General features: G+C 41.4%; 3 protein-coding genes across 3 annotated transcripts; 2 read left to right on the top strand and 1 right to left on the bottom strand.

Moving 5' to 3' along the window:
* Positions 1 to 490: 490 nt before the first annotated feature.
* Positions 491 to 6,982, bottom strand: gnptg (N-acetylglucosamine-1-phosphate transferase subunit gamma). Its single transcript, NM_001141599.2, is given in 11 exon segments — positions 491 to 910; positions 1,052 to 1,133; positions 1,300 to 1,425; positions 1,642 to 1,724; positions 1,833 to 1,947; positions 2,128 to 2,221; positions 2,353 to 2,436; positions 2,650 to 2,704; positions 4,073 to 4,140; positions 4,249 to 4,303; positions 6,850 to 6,982. Coding segments are annotated over 11 exon segments (912 nt in total). The 5' UTR covers positions 6,917 to 6,982; the 3' UTR covers positions 491 to 827.
* Positions 6,983 to 6,995: 13 nt separating this feature from the next.
* tsr3 (TSR3 ribosome maturation factor) lies at positions 6,996 to 12,698 on the top strand. The gene is made up of 6 exons (XM_014158932.2): positions 6,996 to 7,440; positions 8,015 to 8,225; positions 8,461 to 8,654; positions 11,229 to 11,396; positions 11,629 to 11,683; positions 11,804 to 12,698. The coding sequence occupies exons 1-6, from the start codon at positions 7,320 to 7,322 to the stop codon at positions 11,961 to 11,963; spliced, it is 909 nt and encodes a 302-aa protein (XP_014014407.2). The 5' UTR covers positions 6,996 to 7,319; the 3' UTR covers positions 11,964 to 12,698.
* A 733-nt stretch (positions 12,699 to 13,431) lies between these two features.
* Positions 13,432 to 23,579, top strand: pdpk1b (3-phosphoinositide dependent protein kinase 1b). Its single transcript, XM_014158934.2, has 14 exons — positions 13,432 to 13,630; positions 17,689 to 17,961; positions 18,206 to 18,248; positions 18,360 to 18,497; positions 18,646 to 18,790; positions 19,015 to 19,112; positions 19,273 to 19,348; positions 19,511 to 19,579; positions 19,737 to 19,833; positions 20,014 to 20,187; positions 20,356 to 20,579; positions 20,760 to 20,817; positions 21,074 to 21,226; positions 21,402 to 23,579. The coding sequence occupies exons 1-14, from the start codon at positions 13,607 to 13,609 to the stop codon at positions 21,513 to 21,515; spliced, it is 1,686 nt and encodes a 561-aa protein (XP_014014409.1). The 5' UTR covers positions 13,432 to 13,606; the 3' UTR covers positions 21,516 to 23,579.
* Positions 23,580 to 23,593: the final 14 nt, after the last annotated feature.

Genomic DNA, 23,593 nt, shown 5'->3' with positions numbered 1-23,593 from the left:
ACAAAAAAATCACTGAAGCTGGAGACCCATATCTCCCTCACTAACTTTAAGCACCAGCTGTCAGAGCAGCTCATAGATCACTGCACCTGTACATAGCCCATCTGTAAATAGCCCATCCAACTACCTCATCCCCATACTGTTATGAATTGTTTTGCTCCTTTGCACCCCAGTATCTCTACTTGCACATTCATCTTTTGCACATCTATCACTCCAGTGTTTAATTGCTAATTTGTAATTATTTCGCCACTATGGCCTATTTATTGCCTTACCTCCCTTATCTTACCTCATTTGCACACACTGTATATAGACTTTTTTTCCCTCTATTTTGTTATTGACTGTATGTTTGTTTATTCCATGTGTAACTCTGTGTTGTTGTTTGTGTCGCACTGCTTTGCTTTATCTTGGCCAGGTCGCAGTTGTAAATGAGAACTTGTTCTCAACTAGCCTACCTGGTTAAATAAAGGTTAAATAAAATAAAAAAATTGCTCAAGGCTGTAACTTTTTATTTTCTTAAAAAATGTATTTTCTGGATCAAACAATTTACATCTTCAGTGTCCTTCCTTTGATAGCAGAGGTGTGATTTCTGTCTAGACAGACAATGGAGTTGAAAAAATATATTCTAAGAATGTAGCTATGCCATTGGGGAGTACAGGTACGCCTCACAGTCAAGAAAACATGGTTGATTCTCTAAAATTGTATTTAGAATAAACACTTTCTTTTTTAACTTTAATTCTCTAATATGGAACTGCCATGTTTATTGTGTGACATCTGCCTTCTCTGCTGTTCAGTTAGTGGTCTGCAATATTTTGTGTAAATGTCTGGAATCCTCAGAGTAGGTCTACGATGAGGCCGTTGTCCCCCCTCAGGTGCTGATTTTGCACAGTCACACTCACTGGAATCTTCTCCTTAGCTGTCCGTAATGGGAGGGAAGGGTGCAAACATGTTAACATTGTACGGACTAATGCAATCGTAACTTACAAAGGGATTCCTTTCCTACATCTATTCATGGAGAAGTATGGACTAGTACATGAAGAATAATGCTCACACTCACCTGCCTTTGAATCATGGGGAATGTTATGTTGAGTGAGGAGAGCTTGCAATCTCTCAATCTCTTCCCTTTGTTTACGGACGTCCTGCATAAAACAAGCATCCGTAGAAATGTAAACAAATACAACTTCACAATGACATTTCATGTATATGGATAGCTAAACTAGAGCGTTAGCTGAAAGCTCTAAATGTCAGGGCTTCCATTACTACTCATGGTCGCGAATGGTTTTGGATTCTCTCCAGTGAACTTACCTGATTGCATTTCTGCAAGGAATCATGTGTCTTTGAGGTAGTTGTGATATCCGGCCTCTCCTTTGCCTTCTGGCTCTTTAGGAAACCAGCATCCTCAAAAATATCCCTCAGTAGATTATTGTAGCCCTGTAATACACATATACACGTTAAAAGACTTCTTAAGCGCTTTCCAGACAAGAAGTGAAACTCCGGAGTGGATATCGCATATATCATTGAAAATGAATAGGCCACCCCGCCTGCCGCTTTGTCTGCGAGCACCTTTAAACTCCTATGTAGTCCTACACTCATATAAGTGCTATGAAAGGGCAATGTCAACACCTATGTTAGTATGTAAAGTCGTACCTGCTCAGTAATGAGGTTCTCATAGCGGGCCTGTTCGACTTCATCCCATTCCATCTGCAGCTTGTCACTCAGAGTTGGGTACACTTGATGAGAGGACACACGTGTGTCTCAGAATGTAAACAAGCACCATCTTAAAATGTTAATAATTAAAAAAATGTTTTTTAAAGAGTCCCTGCTTTTGCTCGTCTTACCTAAGAGAGAATGTGGGTGGCATACAAGTGGGGTCTCAAAGCTTAGAGAATACACACAGGTAGTGGGCTCTGACACTTGAGCCAACTTGCTACTTCCACCGCAGGTCAGAATGACCTAGTGAAACGAGAGAATTTGTTTTTCACAAAGAACAGTAACCTCAACATTCAACTCTGCGATGTCTTTAGGCCTTTCACAAAGCTCGCTGACCGGGTTTGCACGTTATACTCACAAACGCTCGCCAATCCTGCTTTGTCAATTGGCCTCTGGAAGGAATGAGCACAAGCAATTTATTACCTTTGTTTGCCTATTTTTATTCCCACAGGCATCTCCCTCTCTCATCCACATGGCCAAAAAGGTGTTGTTCACAATCTCCCACTCCTGCCAGATTCTGTTGGAAAGACAAAGGGTGTAAACTGATGAATGGAAATAATGTATTCACAGGATAACATGCTTCAATGAATCTGATTCACCTGATAGGATGAGTGCAGTTTGAAATTGTGTTGTGGAGGATCCACTCACCCCAGTATGCCACTGTAAGCGTTCCACCTGAATGACTGCTCATGCTGGGTGATGTTGTGGAATGGACAGAATTCATATTTATACCTAAACAAAATAACAACACAATGATGTATTCTCAAATATACCTATTTTCTACACATGTCATCTTGCAGCCTTGACTAGCGGTGAACCAACCAATTGGAAAACTGGTACAGAAATCAAAGATGAGTCCTAAACAGTTTGATCGAAACTTTGCCATAATGTTCACCGCAGCAATTAGGTGTTGATTTTGTAGGCGCTCAGTTTCCCAGTACTTACGTGGACTCTATGTAACTGAAGCACTTTCCTGCTAGTCGGTGGAGATGTGCTGGTCCTATAAGAAAGGATTAGCAATGTTATGAAAAGAGCACAAGTAAAAAACAGGGCTGTATGGTCATACTGAATACAGTGCTAGGTATGGTCATACTGAATGCAGTGCTAGGTATGGTCATACTGAATACAGTGCTAGGTATGGTCATACTGAATACAGTGCTAGGTATGGTCATACTGAATACAGTGCTAGGTATGGTCATACTGAATACAGTGCTAGGTATGGTCATACTGAATGCAGTGCTAGGTATGGTCATACTGAATACAGTGCTAGGTATGGTCATACTGAATACAGTGCTAGGTATGGTCATACTGAATACAGTGCTCGGTATGGTCATACTGAATGCAGTGCTCGGTATGGTCATACTGAATGCAGTGCTAGGTATGGTCATACTGAATGCAGTGCTAGGTATGGTCATACTGAATGCAGTGCTAGGTATGGTCATACTGAATACAGTGCTAGGTATGGTCATACTGAATACAGTGCTAGGTATGGTCATACTGAATACAGTGCTAGGTATGGTCAGTTTAGACAGACAAGTAACTGCCAAAATAAAGGAAACACTTGAGTAAATGAGGGATAGGAAGTATATTGAAAGATGATGCTTCCACACAGGTGTGGTTCCTGAGTATATTAAGCAATTAACATCCCATCATGCATAGGGTCATGTATAAAAATGCACAGTTGCCCATTATTTTGGCTACCATGGCTAGAAGATAAGATCTCAGTGACTTTGAAAGAGGGGTCTCAAAGGAGCATAGGGGGTTTAAAGTGTGTGTGTGTGTTTGTGGCTCAGTCATCAGATCTCAACCCAACTGAACCCTTATGGGAGATTCTGGGATGGCGACAGACAGCGTTTTTCAACACCATCAACAAAACACCAAATGATGGAATTTCTTGTGGAATAATGGCGTGCATCCCCTCCAATAGAGTTCCAGACAGTTGTAAAATCTATGCCAAGGCGCATTGAAACTGTTTTGGCGGCTCGTGGTGGCCCAACGCCCTATTATGACACTTTATGTTGGTGTTTCTTTTATTTTGTCACCTGTATATTCTTGATTAATCACATGATCTGCCAGTGTTGACAGAATTAGATAATTACTTGCAAACACCATCTCCTTTGCTTTCACAAATGTAAACCAGTTGGTGACGTATTGTGATTTCATTTACCTCTGTATTAGGGGATTCTTTTTCCAATTGTTTCAATCCTTTGATTACTGAGCAACAACGAAAAAGGGACCAGACTACTGCGGTACCTTCCCACTGCTGGTGAAAGTAGCAATCTGTACTGCTATACCTATACAATACCTTATTGCAGTCTGCAGACCATAATGTAGTTTTAACCCAGTAAGTAATACGTATTCTTATTACCTGACACTGGGCCTGGAGTCACCTTGGGCTGGAGTCTACTTCCTTGGGCCAAAAAGGGATTGTTGAGCCTAGAGAAATAGGAGGGAACCACATTACACTGACTGAATTAGTATATTTTATACATTTAACTTTTGAAACATATATAAATGCAATTATAGAATATCATAAGGACTTACCCAAATGTATTTGGTTCCTCAACAATCTTCATTTTACCAGCAAATGAATAGGGGCCTAAAATAGGAATTTTAACAAGAATAAACCATCTGCATCCACACTAAAATTAGAAACATTTGAAGAAGACTGAAGAGAACTTAGAAGCTATTGTGCAATCCTTTCAAGCACACTTTGTGGGATGGTCCTCCCTCTAACATTCTGAGCAAGAATTTAAATAATAAAAATGAGTTGCTCCTACAATCAATTACAAACTGAGCATGTTGCCTCAATCTACCGCAAGGCTTTTTTTAAGAAGATCAATGAACCGATCACTTAATGTATATGGAATTCAAAGCAACCTAGCGTTGCCCTTGAGAAACTAATGATGTCAAAATATAAAGGAGGCATGGCACTTCCAAATATTAAAACATATTACAAGATAAACCGTATACTGGCTCTACCCACCAAAATAACCCGTTGGTTAGCAATTGAAGAAATATCCCACCCCATGCCACTTAGATTGATAGCATAGGGAATACTTCCCAAATATCTAAAAGGCCATCCAAAAAGATCTGCTTCTTGGAATGTTCTTAAAATAGTTGGAAATAAATACGCAGTTTCCATATGTACCTCTCTCCAAGCAACCATCTGGAGCAATCCACACATATTAATCAATCAATCACAGACCAGTATTGTGGAGAGATTAGCTACAGATGGGAGTTTGGATAGTGGAGGATTTGTATAAAGATGGTAAAACTATGGATCTGAATGAACTGAAGGAAAAGGACGGCTCTATCAACCATTTTACAATCATTCAGATTGTTCAGGCAGTCAAGTCGGCATAAATAACCATTTAAATATAAACATGAGTTTAAAGAATTGGAAAGTTTCATAAAGGATGTCCATTCCAAAAACCACCTGGCATCAAGTGTATAAATTCTTAAACGAAAAACAAGGGCACTACACACTTCCCTTAAGAGAGAAATGGGGTAAAAATGTGAATATATCATATACAAGTAACTGAATGGGAAAAGGTATGGAAAAACAGTTTTAAACCGTGCAGAATCTAAAACACAAATGGTTCAGTATAATATAATTAATAGAACCTACTGGACTCAAAACATACACATGGCAAAAATGACAACCAACAGCAAATGTTGAAGATGTATATCAGATGATGTTGGTCAAGTGTCTTAAACTGGAAGCATATTGGAAAATAATATTCTCTCTATTTCTAGGAGCAATAGAAAAACAGACTACACACAAATGCAGCCTTTATCTCGCTGGGAAAATACGCCAAATGCTTCCATGCTTAGGACACTAACTCTCATAGCTAAAAGGGAAATTTAAAGCATTGGAAAAAAGAGGAGCCGCCCTCATTTGCAGAATGGCTCCAGCTGTCAATGAATAGCCAACTGTAACATTTTTGAAAACTATTGCAAATGGACATGGAAAGTCATATGAATACGAACAAATATGGGCTAAGTTTGAAGCTACTGTCTTGAAGTGATTGAAAACGGGGAAATGTATGTAATTTATAATTAACACTAGTGTGTATTGATGCTAATACGTAATTTGACACAAATCATGCTCATAATGTGAAATTGCTCAAATTCTAATAGTTTGCCTAATTTCAGTTTGTGTACAATTGTATTATCTAAACCGTTGTGAAATATATTTTCAATAACCAAAAATATTGTGTTTTCAGCTGTTTGAAGCTGGTGTACAAAACCGAAAGTAAAGGATGCAAAAACAAAACTTGGCACATATAGAACATAAATGGCACATATAGAACATACCTACCGCTTCATATCTATTCTCAATGACATTGACAGATCTATAACTCACATTGCTATGTTCATAGACATATTGCAGCTTTAATTAAAAAAGAAACATTTGAGCGACATCATTTGTCAGCAGGGTTAATCTTGAATATACAAGAAAATACACATAAAATAAAATCCAGAGCCACATAACATCAAAATATATACAGTATCAGTCAACAGTTTGGACACACCTACTCATTCCAGGGTTTCTATTTATTTGTACTATTTTCTACATTGTAGAATAGTTAAGACATCAAAACGATCAAATAACACATATGGAACCATGTAGTAAACAAACAAAAAAAGTGTTAAATCTAAATATATTTTATATTTCAGATTCTTCAAAGTAGGCACACTCTTGGCATTTTCTCAACCAGCTTCATGAGGAATGTTTTTTCCAACAGTCTTGAATGAGTTCCCATATATGCTGAGAACTTGTTGGCTGCTTTTCCTTCCCTCTGCGGTCCAACTCATCCCAAACCATCTCAATTGGGTTGAGGTCTGGTGATTGTGGAGGCCAGGTCATCGGATGCAGCACTTCATCAATCATGATTCCATGTGTTATTTCATAGTTGATGTCTTCACTATTATTCTAGTAAATAGTAAAAATAAAGAAAAACCCTTGAATGAATAGGTGTGTGCAAACTTTTGACTGGTACTGTATATATTTAACTGCTCTATATTTTGGTTACAATGTTTGAGTTCGCAATCCGCTCCTCTAAAACCTAACCCGGAAGAACCCTTGAAACGACAGATGCTGTTTTGTTTGAGTACATGAATTAAGTGAAAAATACTTACTCAGCAGGGTAAGACATAGCAGACATATCCATAGTAAATGTAGTATTCTAGTCGATGTATAATACATGATTAGTGGACTTTTATTTACTTTGCTAGCTATACAATCCGTGGCTATATTTTTTTGTTTTACAGTAGTGGTCACGTGACTATTAGGGAAACATGGGAAGAAGTCAGCTGACCAAAATACACGGTCTGCGCGTGCGTGTTAGTCCTTCCTCCGTACAGCGTGAGCACATGGAAAGTGAACGAAATTGTTGTTAATACTTTTATTTAGTCAACTAAAGCGACACCAAATAATCTCAAAACAAGAGGAGCGGAGTACACATGTTTTCTATGTCATGTTGGTAGCTTGCTTGGATGTTTACTTCTGTTCTGTTGGACCAGTTGATTCAAGTGCTACAAAGTCAGGTTAACGTTACATTTTTTCTCAGTCAATTAACAGTAGGTAGAGAGAGTCTGACAGTTCTGACATGGGGCGAAAGAAGCAGGGTAAATTTGAACGCCCAGTGAACAAGGGGAAAGATAAACGACACAAGATGAAGGGGAAATCTCTTGAGTGTTTCACAGAAGAGATGCATGATGCATTGCAAGGTACAGTATGCCTCTTCCCGAAACAGTCACGTTGTGTGCATGTGTGATCATATAACTTCAACCTGGTCTCAGAGTATGTCGTATTATTCTGTATGTAAATCCGAGACCCCATTTAGAATGATATGTTACGTTTAGTATGGTATGTATTAATTTGTATGATCTGTTTTGTATGATATATTACGAATTACAATTCGTATTATCTGTTACTAGGAGTTAGTGGTTAGGGTTACATTTCGGAGATAGGGGAAGGGTTAGCTTAAAGGGTTACGGTTAAGGGAAGGATTAGCTAAAAGGGTTAGGGGAAGGGTTAGCTAAGTAGTTGCAAAGTAGCTAAAAAGTAGTAAGTAGTTGAAAAGAAGCTACAATTTTAAAGTTGTCCATGATGAGATTTGTTATGCGTAGCCATCCACCCTGAGCAACTACCCTCCTTTTGTTTTTGCCTTAAGTAACCATCTGTCTTATGTAACCACACGTAACGTATCATACTAAATGAGGTCCCTCGGATTTACGTACAGAATAATACGAAATGCTCCGAGACCAGGTTGGTAACTTGGTTGTTTTTTCTCGGTTTCAGCCAGCCTGCAGCCTGATGATGCAGGGGAGGCTGCCCAGGTGAAGTTGCCCTGCCCCCTGGCCATGTGGGAGCTGGGCCACTGCGACCCAAAGCGCTGCACAGGAAGAAAGCTGGTCCGCAAAGGCTTTGTTCACAACCTACGCCTCAACCAGAGGTTCCATGGACTCATTCTGAGCCCTATGGGCACCAAATATGTCTCACCAGCAGACAGGTGAGTGATGCTTTTGACATGGCCAAAACCCTAAGCACATCATGACCACTGATAGATCAAAGGGCTGGATATAATTTGACCATACCTTTACCCTTTCACTGTCTGTGAGATCAGGACATGTTTAACCGACCACAACCATCAATTTCTAATCAAGATTATTGGGGCATATCTCAATAGTATATGCAAGTATTTGTGATGTTGAAGTCAGAGTCCTGTGTTTTCTTTTATTTTTCAGGGACATTGTGGCTCAGAATGGACTTGCTGTCATTGACTGCTCTTGGGCTAAACTTGAGGAGACGCCCTTCAATAAGATGATAGGTAGTCATCCTCGGTTGCTACCGTACTTGGTTGCTGCCAACCCAGTGAACTATGGGAAGCCCTGCAAGCTGTCTTGTGTGGAGGCTTTTGCTGCCACCTTCTGCATTGTGGGTAAGACTTGAGCTATTCTGCAGTTCATTCATAACCTGTGGTGTCGTATCGCATTTACCTGAATAGAAGATTTGACACAAATGCCCAGTGGTCAGATGACGCAGATGCTAAGCTACAGGACTGTTTTGCACAGACTGGAATATGTTCCCGGGATTCTTCCAATGGCATTGAGGAGTACACCACATCAGTCACTGGCTTCATCATTAAGTGCATTGGTGACGTCGTCCCCACAGTGACCGTACGTACATACCCCAACCAGGAGCTATGGATTACAGGCAACATCCGCACTGAGCTAAAGGGTAGAGCTGACGCTTTCAAGGAGCGGGACTCTAACCCGGACACTTATAAGAAATCCCGCTATGCCCTCAGACGAACCATCAAACAGGCAAAGTGTCAATACAGTACTAAGACTGAATCGTACTACACCGGCTCCGACACTCGTCGGATGTGGCAGGGCTTGCAAACTATTACAGACTACAAAGTGGGGCACAGCCGCGAGCTGCCCAGTGACACGAGCCTACCAGACAAGCTAAATTACTTCTATGCTCGCTTCGAGGCAAGCAACACTGAAGCATGCATGAGAGCAAGGCCTCCCGAGTGGCGCAGTGGTCTAAGGCACTGCATTGCAATGCTAGCTGTGCCACTAGAGATTCTGGGTTCGAGTCCAGGCTCTGTCGCAGCCGGCCGCAACCGGGAGACCCATGGGGCGGCACACAATTGGCCCAGCGTCGTCTAGGGGAGGATTTGGCTGGCAGGGATGTCCTTGTTCCATCGCGCACTAGCGACTCCTGTGGCAGGCCAGGCGCAGTGCACGCTGACACGGCAGCCAGGTGTACGGTGTTTCCTCCGACACATTGGTGTGGCTGGCTTCCGGGTTCAGTGGGCATGGTGTCAAGAAGCAGTGCGGTTGTGTTTCGGAGGACGCACGGCTCTCGACCTTCGTCTCTCCCGAGTCCGTACGGGAGTTTCAAGCAGACCACCATAGTCCCTAAGGTAACCTGCCTAAATGACTACCGACCCGTAGCACTCACGTCTGTAGCCATGAAGTGCTTTGAAAGGCTGGTCATGGCTCACATCAACACCATTATCCCAGAAACCCTAGACCCACTCCAATTTGCATAACGCCCCAACAGATCCACAGATGATGCAATCTCTATTGCAATCCACACTGCCCTTTCCCACCTGGACAAAAGGAACAGCTGCATGAGAATGCTATTCATTGACTACAGCTCAGTGTTCAACACCATAGTGCCCTCAAAGCTCATCAACAAGCTAAGGACCCTGGGACTAAACACCTCCCTCTGCAACTGGATCCTGGACTTCCTGACAGCCGCCCCCAGGTGGTAAGGGTAGGTAACAACACATCTGCCACGATGATCCTCAACACAGGGGCCCCTCAGGGGAGCGTGCTCAGTCCCCTCCTGTACTCCCTGTTCACCCATGACTGCACGACTCCAACACCATCATCAAGTTTGCCGACGACACAGAGGCCTGATCACCGACAACGATGAGACAGCCTATAGGGAGGAGGTCAGAATCCTGCCCGTTTGGTGCCAGGATAACAACCTCTCCCACAACTTGATCAAGACAAAAGAGATGATTGTGGGCTACAGGAAAAGGAGGGCCGAGCACACCCCCATTCTCATCGACGGAGCTGTAGTGAAGCAGGTTGAGAGCTTCAAGTTCCTTAGTGTCCACGTCACCAACGAACTGTCATGGTCCAAACACACCAAGACAGTCGTGAAGAGGGCATGACAACGCCTATTCCCCCTCAGGAGACAGAAAATATTTGGCATCGGTCCTCAGATCCTCAAAAGGTTCTACAGCTGCACCATTGAGAGTATCCTGACTGATTGCATCACTATCTGGTGTGGCAACTGCTCGGCCTCCGACCGCAAGGCACTACAGAGGGTAGTGTGTACGGCCCAGTACATCACTGTGGCCAAGCTTCCTGCCATCTAGGACTTCTATACCCGGTGGTGTCAGAGGATTGCCCTAAAAATGGTCAAAGACTCCAGCCACCCTAGTCACAGACTGTTTACTCTGCTACCGCACGACAAGCGGTACCGGGGTGCCAAGTCTCTGTCCAAAAGGCTTCTCAGCAGCTTCTACCCCCAACAACTAATTAAAATTGCTACCCAGACTATTTTAATTGTCCCCCTCACCCCTTCTTTTACTCTGCTGCTACTCTCTGGTTATTATCTATACATAGTCACTTTAACTCTTACCTACATGTACATATTACCTCAATTACCTCGACTAACCTGTGCCCCTGCACATTGACTCTGTACCGGTACCCTCTGTATATAGCCTTGCTAGTTATTTTTCTGCTGCTTTTTAATTATTTGTTATTTTTAAACACTTATTTTTCTTAAAACTGCATTGTTGCTTAAGGGCTTTTAAGTAAGCATTTCACTGTAAGGTCTACACCTGTTGTATTCGGCGTGTGTCACAAATAACATTTCATTTTATTTAATCTATACAAATTAATTGGTTTTACCATCAGATTACCTTAGTAGTGTTAAATGTTGGCAGTGTCATGATCAATCATTAATTAACATGTCTGAAATGCAGGTTTTCAGGACCTGGCTGTGATTCTGCTAAGGAAGTTTAAGTGGGGGACTGTGTTTCTGGATCTGAACAAGACTCTGCTGGATCGCTATGCAGCTTGTCAGTCAGAGGAGGAGCTGCTGGCTGTGGAGAAAGAGTACCTTAACACCCCTCCTGAGAAAGAGGAGTTTGGTAAGTTACTGTTGGAGAAGTTTGGGATCAAATCCCAGGAAATATTTGGAGTTGAGTGAGGGGTGAATGTTTAGCCATACAAGAAGGTGTTAAGAAAACTGATATGCCTTTGGAGGGAGCACTTTTGATGTCATACATAGAAAGCTTAGTCTTTAACATTTTACTTTGAGTGTTTGTGTATTTCTTCAGAGACTGTCTTGAACCAAAAATGTCTAATCCATTGTCTTTGCAGATCCATTCGATGTTGACTCAGGGAGAGAATGCATGAATCTCAACAGACCCCCTCGGTAATAAAGACGCATTGCTTTGTATTGAATTGAAAATCATAATATATTTAATTCATTTCAGTTTCACATTTGTTATGACAACTATGTTGGTAAATGGTATTGCATATCATCTTTGTTTAGTGTTGCTGAGGAAGAGGATGATACAGAGAGTGATGGTGAGGAAGCTGGAAGTTCTGGAACATCAGAAGATGACAACGATGATGTCAAAGAGGAAGATGGGGAAAGGAGAGAGAAACGAGATGAGGAGGAAGAGCCAGGAGAGTCATCAAAAGTGCAATGAAAAATGTGGATATACTTGGGACTTTGAGGAGAATGGCAAGACTTCTTCACTATGTGAAAGTGAAGAAATTGAGGCCCTTTGTTTACTAAACATTGTGTAGGTTTACATGGACACTTATTTGATAATAAACGGATTATGGCAATTGGCCGAGTATGGCAATAGGCATGTAAACACTTTACTCTGTTTATCTTAATCGTCATATGGTCACAATCGAAGTAAGCATATGTCGATTAAAACACCTGGTTTTCTGATCAATATTTATAATTATTAGGACATGTAAACTGCATAAATCTCGTTCCAGTAGTGTATTTGACCTGCCAGCACCAGTAGGTCAATCCTCCCTCTTGAGGGAGTGACGTAAGTTTGGAAAAACTGAAAGTAGGCTATACATTTTGGAAATACTTTTCAGTACAAACTTTGTGTCCGAACTCAGAATCAAGTAGGCTTCGCAAAAATAACATGGTCGCTGTGGTAGAACGTTTATTTTGATTGGTGATTTTTATGCATTTATTTCTCATCAGGTAGCCTGATTCCAGATGTGTCAATGTAAACATGGTTATTAGGGAAATCGTCCATTTTGCAAAGCATGTTAACGTTTTAAACGAACTATTAAATTAATCTGACTATCAACAATAATCGTATTATTGTGTGCATGTAACCTTAGTCAGTGTCTATACATTCTTAATTCAGTAAAATTTAATTGACGAGTATTAAATTGAATTGAAAGTAACGCAATTACGCCTCTTAATCTAAGTTTGTGTCAATTATGTGAGTGAAAAAAATAGGATATTGTAGCGAATTTAACCCAACACTTAGTGACCTCGTCAAGGTGCAACGGTTAAGGTCTTGGCTTGACTGTCGCTGAACCTGAGATCGAGTCCCGGTCAGGGCTACATCCTGAATTCGCTACACTGGCGTCAGAAGTCGGGGGGCAGTCGTGGGACAATTGGGGAGGTGTGTACACGTCAGGAGCTTTGTTATAGAGAATCGTGGGGACACGTTCTCAGAAAGGAGGGGGTAATATAGCCACCTCGACAAGAGATGCATAACAGTTAAGGTGTTAGCTTGACAGTCGTTGGACGTGGGTTCGAGTCCCTGTCAGGGCTACCCACCGGGTTCCCTACAATATGAACAAGAAAAGCAGCAGAGATGGGTATTCAATGACATAGGCATCAATAGCAAAGACAAGATATTGAGTATGAAAAGTGTGTGGATGGTAGAAAATATACTTGAACATGGGTTGTACATGGACATACTAAGTCTCAAACATTTGAAAGAGAAGACCATGACATGGAGTATCTGCAGTGTGAATACTATATACAGTAAAGGCTTATTATATAGACGTAACGTATTTTGTATGCTGCTGATTATTAGTTATGCAATGCAAAGGCGCTTTGAAATAGGCTTAAGCAATACGTTTTTGAACTTTTCCTGAAACGACTATCGCCGTCTTCATATTGACGGAGTTCAGTTGAAACGATGCGAAGGGGGCGGATACAGGGAAGTAGGCCTATCATCTTCTGTCTTTGCGGTAACATTGTTGTGGAACGACGTCACAGCTGGAAAAATGAAGGTGCAGAGGCAGCCATTAATGGAGGTTCTGTAATATTTTTTTCCCAAATAAATACTCGCGGAAAACTTCCATGGCAAGAGCTACAAGTCAAATTGTGAGTATTGGCTCTTTCATCCGAATTTCAATTCGAAGCCGTTGCTCAAGATGTATTGTTTGGCGGCAGTTTGACAACATTTTCGATGTGTTAGGCCCTCATTTAAAACAGCGCAGCAGTACGAGGACCTCTGACTAGCTAACCAAAACATTTCGACCAGTTACAAGGAATAGTCGAAACGACCATATGCCAATATATTTGCACCTTGGTGAACTTCTAGTGAAATGGTTTGAAAACGTGCCCCAATCTAGGGATGGAAATTGTCGCTTTAACTGCTTTTTTTCGTCCTTATTCTATCTAGTTTAGCCAATCAATTTTCACGGATTCCAGTGCCAATGGGCTGCATTGGCTAGCCTAGCATGAGGACAAAAATGGCAGTTTAATGAAATACCGCTAGCTAGCTAGATTAAATCTGATCGATTTGACAAATTGTTGTGGGATAAATACTAACTAACGGTACAAGACGCGGTCCATCCCTTTGAGGTAACTAGCTAACGTTACGTTTTCAAACCTTTTTTCACTTCAAGTTCACCGAGCTAGTTTGACCAGCTTGATTACTAGCGTAAAAATGTTGGTTTGGTTAGCAAATAGGAACATTACCTTAACGTTATAGCTGGGTAGTTTTACATTGTTTGAAATGTGGTAACGTTAACGACTGTATGTAGATACTTTTGGCTATTCTGTTGGATAAATTAGCTAGTTTGTCAATTAAGTTATCCTGCCAGCATGCTAGCCCGCTTTACTTTTAGCTAACGTAAGTGAGTTGAATTCCAGGTTGTTAGCCAACTTGGCGTTTAACTGGCGGTTGACTATTCAACACAGTAACGTTCGCTAACCGTTGCTACCAAGCAAAGCAAAGGGATTGCTGACTAGTTAATTAAGTAGGAAGCTAACTTGTTGTTGGACACTTGAAGCTTCCGCTCTAGAATTAGCCGATGATGCTAACAAACTAGTTGGTTACGTTAGCAGACTGAGACCTATGTAAAGGCGCATCCTAGCTAAATAACCGAATCAATACGATGTAACGTTAGGTAGTTCGCCGATGGATAAGGAACCAATCTGGCCACACCTTGTTGTGTGTCGCGGTTGACGAGCTACAGTAGCAGCTCGCTCGAGATTTCACTTGTCCGTGTTCGACTAATAATAATAATAAATGTCTCCCTTTCGCTAAACTGCCTAACTAGCTGAAAAAGCTAGCTAGCTTCTCATTTCTCAGCCTTAACTGGGTAGCAAGCTAACGTTCGCTAGTTAACTCAGTTTACAATTTAGGAAGTCGATATTTATAGAATCTAAAGCTTTTTATTTGGCCGGTGATGTCTTTAGATAGTGCTTGTATGTTTGCCACTTTAAAGAGGAACTGGCTTCCTGATCATTCGTGATGCTTGCTTACTAAGTGAAACAACCGTTGGGCGTCCTCGCTCACATTCGCAAGCTGTTAGCCAATGCTAATTTGCTTGTTAGCATTAGCTAGTTAATGACAGGATGGTAGGCGGGATGCTAGTTAGCTATTTGCCTAAGAAAATGCACCACATGATATCATTGTTTTTTTTTTTGAGCACCAGTCAATTAAAAAAAAATATATTGTCATGAATTTAATCGTATAAGCATTTGGTGTCAGCCATTTGACGTCTCTCACTGGAGGACGTAAGTGGGATTTTTCTTCCAGGGAAAGGGTTGGGTCAGGAGTTTATCTACTTCACATTGTCTTGTCAACGAGATAAATCTCCACCCCTTGTGATTAAATTGCCCCATAGTGAGCATAAGGTATGAGGTTACTTACTGATCATGATGACCTAAATAGCTAGATGATTCAAGAATGTCCACATTATATTATCATTTTTTTGTTGCCTTGAAGTTTTGCCTCATCCTCAACTAAGCATGTCTGGAGTGGAACGAGCCCAAGGTTGTAAATAGAACATAATGCTCTTCACCTGTGCTCCTACTTGGGCTTGGAGCCCTGCCAGCTATCCTTATTTTCAAACACCTAGCCAACCTGTCTCCCAGACATGACAAAATGTATAGAAATGACACTAATCCTGACTCAAACGTGCAAAGGAAATACTGTCCCCTGACAGTGGGGATTAAATTAACATGTCTTTATTAGATTACCTCATGCACATGTTGACAGTTTTGTACAGTGTGCTTTCCTGCACATGTCTAGGTTAAGTTAGCCTGCCTCCTCATGGGGCCCTCAGACCCTCCAGAGAACAGAGTTTAGGCTGTTTTTGTTCACACCTACACTCTTAAAGAACTGTGACTGAACATGGCATAGCGTAGCCCTTTACACTCGTACCCATATACAGTTTGTAAATGGCTGATTTGTGCCTAAATTGGCTGTACAGTAAGATATGCTATACAGGACTTCAGAGCTCAGGGTCAGCGCTTCACAGCGCTGTATGGGTTTTGACTGACAGCCATTCTGAACTTGAGCACTGCACACCTTAAGAAGTTGCCTCCATCCCTCCCGCTTATTGGAAACGGTTGCAGTAGTTTTTTTGTCTGAGTGAGGGAAATGTTGTTAATTAAGAGGAGTTGATGTCTTTGGAATGATGAGAGGTTGAGGATAATAAGTACCGTTGTCATACAAGCAAGCCAAACACCCTTAAGTCCAAATGTGCATTTCACATTTCTATATCATAAAATTCATGTAATATACAGTGTCAATGTTTATGGTCACTACGTTTGATGTACTGTTAAAAGATGACATGGCTTTATACCTTGGGTCATTCTGAACAGAATGAGCCTGTTTGTTGTATTGTGAAGAAAATTTGCCTTGGACTACGCATCTGAATGCCCTCGTGACTCCATTCTATGCGCACCACAATTACAATCTGCCTCTATGAATTGCCTTGTGACAGCCTAACGATGTAAGATCCTATTTTCTAATGTTGGCAGTAGAACTAGCTTTCAAATGATGCCCACCTTACCCAGATTGCGATTTCTAATGGACTGTTTTTGGATTGCGTAAACAACATTAATTGTGTGATGTAGGGGATACAGGGCTGTGTTCCAAACAAAACAAGTGTGCGTGCTCTAGTTCCTCAATGGCACAGCTATGAGGGTATTATTCTTATCATGTTACTGAATGTATCCTGTGTATTTTAAGATTTCGTTATCAACAAATGTGGCAAAAAGTACAGTCATGTAAAATGCAGATAAAATCAAGTGTAATGTTTGGATTGAGTCTTATCAGGTGAATGGTTGTGTACTCACTATTAGTCATATTTTTCCATAATCTCTAAACTGTTCCCTTTTAATTCCTATCATGGTTATGCATCTGCTTTCAATATTTCTTCTGTTAGAAACATTTCAATTTAGCCCTATCCACATAACACATCGCACTGAATGTGGATTTCCTATTCATCTACCGACTGTTCACTGCGCTGTTGACGTCTGACTGCAGACATTTTCACGCATTTATACATATAAAATCGGGTTGCACTGTCTTCACAAGTACTCTCGGCAGGAAAACGCTATTGGTGTGTTAGAGACAAGACATTAAACATCAAATTTGATTGGTCACATGCACGTGTTTAGCAGATGTTATTGCTGGTGTAGCGAAATGCTTGTTTCTAGCTCCCAACAGTGCAGTAGTATCTAACAATTTCACAATACACACATCTAAGTAAAGGAATGGAATTAAGAATATATAAATATTTGGATGAGCAATGTCAGATCGGCATAGACTAAGATACAGTATATACATATGAGATGTGTTCCATTATTGAAGTGGCCAGTGATTTCAAGTCTATGTATATAGGGCAGCAGCCTCTAAGGTGCTACTGATGGCTATTTAACAGTCTGATGGCCTTGAAGATAGAAGCTGTTTTTCAGTCTCTCGTTCACAGCTTTGATGCACCTGTACTGACCTCGCCTTCTGGATGATAGCGGGTGAACAGGCAGTGGCTCGGTTGGTTGTTGTCCTCAATCATTCACATAACGGAGAATGATTGAGCAAAAAAACTTGATGATTTAGATGGCCCCAAGTCTAGACAGACCATCATCACTATGTTGTGGGTAAGTCACCTAATGTCGCCCCTTTCTCCTCTCCCTTACAGTATGATGTTGTGCCCATTCAATCCAGCGTTGTCATCTGTTCCTGCCCACATCCATCAATGGTAAGAAATCAGCCCGACTCCTGCTCGCCACTTGGTATCCCAGGCGCAAGTAGCAGCCACTGTCCTAGCATGGATGGCCCCACCTCCGAGTCCCGGGCTCCGGGCAAGCCTACCAGCCAGGGCTCCGAGCTCCGGCAGGCCCCTCAGCCGCGCAAAAAGAGGCCAGAGGACTTCAAATTCGGCAAGATACTAGGAGAGGGCTCGTTCTCAACCGTATGTAGCCTGCATTCCATTTTACTTACGAATTAGTCTCAGATAGATGTTGTTACACGCAAGCATTTTTGTGGTCATATACTCCAGTGACTCAACTTCAATTAATGTTTATTGTAAAGAATGGCTGAGTAGTTTCAATAGATTTTAAATTAGCCTGGCACCTCATTTACTATGGTGATGAAGTGGTCTACTGCTTTAGTTGTAGAAATAGATTTTCTTCAAACATTGTATTTTTTTCCTCTAGGTTGTCCTTGCAAGAGAACAGGCAACGGCAAAAGAATATGCAAGTAAGTTGAATTGTAGGCATTCACGTCGAACTCCGTGCAAAGTTTCTGTTTATCGTGTTTTCTTTTGTGCTATTTACCCTCAACTTCACTCCTAACTTTTCTCTCTTCCAGTAAAAATTTTGGAGAAGCGGCATATTATGAAGGAGAACAAGGCACAGTACGTGAAAAGAGAAAGGGATGTGATGTCAAACCTAGATCACCCATTCTTTGTCAAACTCTACTTTACATTTCAAGATGATGAAAAGTTGTGTATCCTTTAATAAGACGAGACCACGATGACTCGGAGCCTGGCTGCATCACTCACTTATCAACTTATCTAGTCTCTGTATGATTCAAATATTTTGTCTCTTGTTTGTGTTCCTTTGACTTGTAGTTTTCCTTAACAACTTGCTATCAGATTTTGGCCTTAGCTATGCTAAGAATGGAGAGCTTTTGAAATATATTCGCAAAATCGGTTCTTTTGATGAGACCTGTACTAGATTCTACTCTGCGGAAATTGTTTGCGCACTAGAATATTTGCATGAGAAGGGGATTATTCACAGGTAGGAAATGTCTGAACCGGTAAGCCTGTCATATGTTACAGGATATTCTAGTTCAATTTATATAATACATTTTAACATGAAATGTACAATATTTGTATGAATGACTCGACTTGTAAACTTGCTGCCACTGTTTACACAAATGAGCCCTTCTTGCTATGCCATATTCTGTTATTGAAAATGTAGATTGAGTAGGTTCCCTCACATTTGTTTACTTTGTCTTTCAGAGACCTTAAACCTGAGAATATTTTACTGAGCGAAGACATGCACATCCAAATAACAGACTTTGGAACAGCAAAGCAATTATCTTCCGATAGCAAACAAGGTAGATGTTTATCAACAGTTAGCAATAATTGCGATTTATTCCTCCCTGAACATTCCCTTATTTTATATTTTTAGTTTAATGCCCAAATTTGTTCTCTTTACAGTTTTGATCAGTCACATCAGGTGTGTTGTCTGATTCATACCCCCTTATTGTTTTGCAGCGAGAGCAAACTCCTTTGTAGGAACTGCGCAGTATGTGTCTCCAGAGCTGCTGACAGAAAAATCTGCCTGCAAGAGGTAACTGGGATTCGAACATGGAGTACCTCTTCACAACTCACTTGGTTTTCTTCTACTCCCTTTGTAGTGTTGTGCCAATGCATTGTTTTTCCATACAGTTAGTGAATGTCTGTCCTTCTCCCATAGGATATCATATTGATATCAACTGGTTGTGTGTTTCAGCTCTGACCTCTGGGCCTTGGGATGCATAGTCTATCAGCTGGTGGCTGGGCTACCACCCTTCAGAGCTGGGTAAGTAGAGCACGATGTCTGCTTGCGGCCTCTCTCACCTTTTTTTTTGTTTTAGGCTAGTACTAAACTTGTGATTAACTAATCTGGATATTATGTTTTATGGAGCTGCTCTTACTTCTACTTCACAAACTGTCCTTCTGTGCTTACTTCTGACCAGAAACGAGTACCTAATATTCCAGAAGATAATCAAGCTGGAGTATGAATTCCCAGAGAAGTTCTTCCCCAAAGCGAAAGATCTTGTTGAACAGCTTTTGGTAGGTCTTGTTTTCATCAATATACTCAAAGTAATACGAGCACTGTAGTATAGGTTGTACAACATGTTATGGTGCATCTCTCGATCATCCACAGACTGGATTCATTAATTGTAGTAAGATTTTAAGGCTATGGGTCAGTGTGTGTGTGTTTGTATATTAATGTAATTCTGTTTCTCTCAGTCGCTGGACCCCTCCAAGAGAATCGGTTGCGAGGAGATGGGAGGGTACGACCCCCTGAGGGGACACCCGTTCTTCGAGACCATCTCCTGGGGAGACCTCCATGTGCAGACGCCACCCAAGCTCACCCCCTACCTGCCAGCCATGTCTGAGGATGACGAGGACTGCTATGGAAACGTGAGACACTTCCACCCATACATAGAACTTGGCAACCATGTCATATTGGCTTGTGGTGATTTTTCAAGAATCCTGTTAATTCATTGGATCTATATCTTTGTGCCATGCAAAAGCCCATGCAATAATCCAACTAACCACCTTCTGCCCCCATCTCCTGTATTTCCCCAGTATGACGACCTCCTGAGCCAGTTCAGCAGCATGCAGGTGGCCCAGTCCAGCTCGTCCCACTCGCTCTCCACGCCTGAGACCATTCCCCCAGCGCCGCAGAGGTCCAGCAGCAACATTGAGCAGTACATCCACGACCTGGACAACAACTCGTTTGAGCTGGACCTGCTGTTCTCCGAGGAGGAGAAGCAGCTGCTGCTGGACAAACAGACCAGTGGAAACCCCTGGTGAGCCCCACTCTGAGGAACTCTCTCCTAGCAATACAAAAAAATTGGTTTGACCATGAACATTTGATGTTGGAATGTACATTGATAGTTTGAAGTGTGTTGTAAGAACTTTTTGTTTACATTGCTTAGCTTTGCTTGGAAGTACTTGCTCATAACCCTTACTATTACTGGCTTACACAGGCACCAGTTTGTTGAGAATAATTTGATCCTGAAAATGGGCCCAGTGGATAAACGGAAGGTGAGTGGAAGCCAAACTTTACATCACATTTCAGAGTTTTCATAGTAAGTAAGTTCATAAGACTATCACTTTGAACTTACCAAATGTTTAGTTGTTGACAATGAGGAGCAGTGTTTGTGTGTAGTTTCACTTGTTAGAGCTGGAGAAAGCTGATTCTAGGTCAGCAGCGAAGGGGAATACCATCTCTGGTGTGTAATGCCACGCTCTTAGAACTAGCCCCCTCTGGTGGTGATCTCATGCCATGATTCCATTACAGGGCCTGTTTGCTCGAAGGAGACAGCTGCTCCTCACTGAAGGGCCACACCTGTACTACGTGGACCCTGTCAACAAGGTCCTGAAGGGGGAGATCCCCTGGTCCCCCGAGCTGCGTCCAGAGGCCAAGAACTTTAAGACATTCTTTGTCCACACGGTAAATGTTAACGGCAATTAACACTAATGACTGTAGAAAAAATTATATTGGCAAAAAGCAACCGTTTGTAGCTTCAAACTGACCTGATCACAAACTTTGGTCTCTTCTGACTATATTGACTTTCTCAGCTTTGAATGTTTTTTTTTATTTGGTCTTTGTTGGCATTTATTTACAGCCCAATCGAACATACTATCTGATGGACCCCAGCGGAAATGCAGACAAGTGGTGTAAGAAGATCCAGGAAGTGTGGAGAAAGATCTATCACAAGCACCAAAATCTTGGCCTATAGGAGAGCAGTTCCTCCTGCGCCACTCCTTCCTCCTAGCTCTGAGGCCAATCACGGAGCAGAGTGACACCCTCCTGAGTGCCCTTCACAGCAATGTAAAAAAAACACAAAAAAAACAACAATTTTAGAGACGCTAGCATCTATGGCATCTAGACCTTGTTTATTTTCCTTCTCTGAAATAAGCAGAACCAATAGGAAAAAAAAGACCATGGGATTTAAGGTTTGCTTTGCTTGTTCTTTGTGCTCTCTGTGAGGCTTCTAAATGCATTTTTCCATGTGTTGATGTGACTGCTTCCATGCACATCGGCATCTTGTATATTCTGCAATGTAAAGGGAGAGGACAGGCTTGTCTGTATAATTCCACTGGCATAAGGTACCATTCGGACCACCTGAGTGCAAGGACTGGTTTACTTGTTCAACCACAAAACACAGTCCAGCATCACTTGTATACCAGAGCCTATCCTAACACAGTATGACACTCAACCCAGTTCTTAATCCAACATTGTATGCCTCTGTGATCAGACCTGAACTTCACACACACACACATTCTCCATACTTAGAGCAGACTATTGCCTGGTTCAGTATCGCACTGCAACCAGGCACTAACCAAATAAACTATATTTTTAGTCTGACCCCCATTGTCCACAAGAGTATAATATTTTAATTGGTTTTCAAGGCTCTTGGTACTTAATGATTGCAGTTCAGTTTGAGTCTGTAGGTTAATGTTTCGGAGTGGATCGCTGGTCCCCAAAGTGAGGCGTAGCTATGAATAGCTCTGTGCTTCAGCATTGGTTCTCCAGAGACTGAGACTATGAGGGGACAGTCCCTAATAGTAGACCCATTACATTGCCAATACGGGGTAGGTGAACATGCCACTAGCTTGTACTCTATCATAAGACCCGCTTAGCTTTCCTGCACGGCCAGTTTTGTAGCTCAGCCTTGTCTGCTTCTCTCCCAGGGCACTGGCGATGTAGTTTTATTAAAGTTAAGGTGGGTATTTTGACTGCATTGGCAACCATGGCTAATATTATTGAATTATTTGGCTGTTCTTTACCATTCACTGGCTATTTCTTTGTGGTTTGAATACTTTTAGTTTTTTGGGGGTGGGATTGTCGGTTCATCTTAAGTATGTCATGTTTAAAACTAAATCTAATGCTGACCATGTTGAACAGCTTTGGTGATAAGGAAAGCATCAACAGAGCATTACATCCATAATACTATACTATCATTTCTTGGAAGCAATCACAGTAAAGCTGTAGTCCCAGGGCAAGTTGGCAGCTTTGCCTTGTTTGGGTTATCAAGGTTCATTGGGAGTGTTCCTATGGTTTTTCTACAATGTGATACATGGCCCAATTATGGCCCATGTATCAAGCGATTGATTTGCCTTTGTGACTGGAGCGAGTGAATAGTAGCCGCGGGCCTCTGGTTTGGGCTGAACGTGCTTTGATGTCAGCTAAATGGTATCTGATCCAAATAAGAGATGAAATTGCTGTATCTATCTCTCTAAAGTAAGGAAACACTATAGAAAGTGTTTGCTCTCTTGCTAGACTTTTTTTTTTTTATCAAGTTGGGCGACAGTCGGTTACATTGTATGTAATACTCTACCTGGTTTGTAACCGACTAGAACTGTGATGTACAGACAATGTATTATTGAACTCTGAAGCAAGAAATGCAATGATATTAGGATACAGTTTTTGTATTTTTATTCTTGTATAAGGTTATTTGATGGCTATTGTTTAGCCTCTAGTTCATTCTGTGTTATTTAAATTCTAATATATGAATCATATTTGGATTGAAGTCATGTTCAGGGGCCATGTTGTGTATGTATTGAGATGTAAAGCCTTTGAATGTGAATAATTATTGTAAACTATAATATTTTACAGCTTTCTTTTCTTACTATATCATATACATTTTCTATTTGCGCAGTAATTTAATCATATATTTCTGATAATTTAATGAATCTGTTCATTATTTGTGCGCTAGGTCAGTAGTTGAATGATGAATTTTCCACGTAATGCTTGGTAGTCCAGTAATTAAAGCATGTAGGGATTTAGGCATACAATAAAACCATGCCTCTTGTC

Source organism: Salmo salar, chromosome ssa19 (assembly GCF_905237065.1).
Source record: "Salmo salar chromosome ssa19, Ssal_v3.1, whole genome shotgun sequence".
Classification (NCBI taxonomy): domain Eukaryota; kingdom Metazoa; phylum Chordata; class Actinopteri; order Salmoniformes; family Salmonidae; genus Salmo; species Salmo salar.
This window is presented reverse-complemented; position numbering and strand designations above follow the sequence as displayed.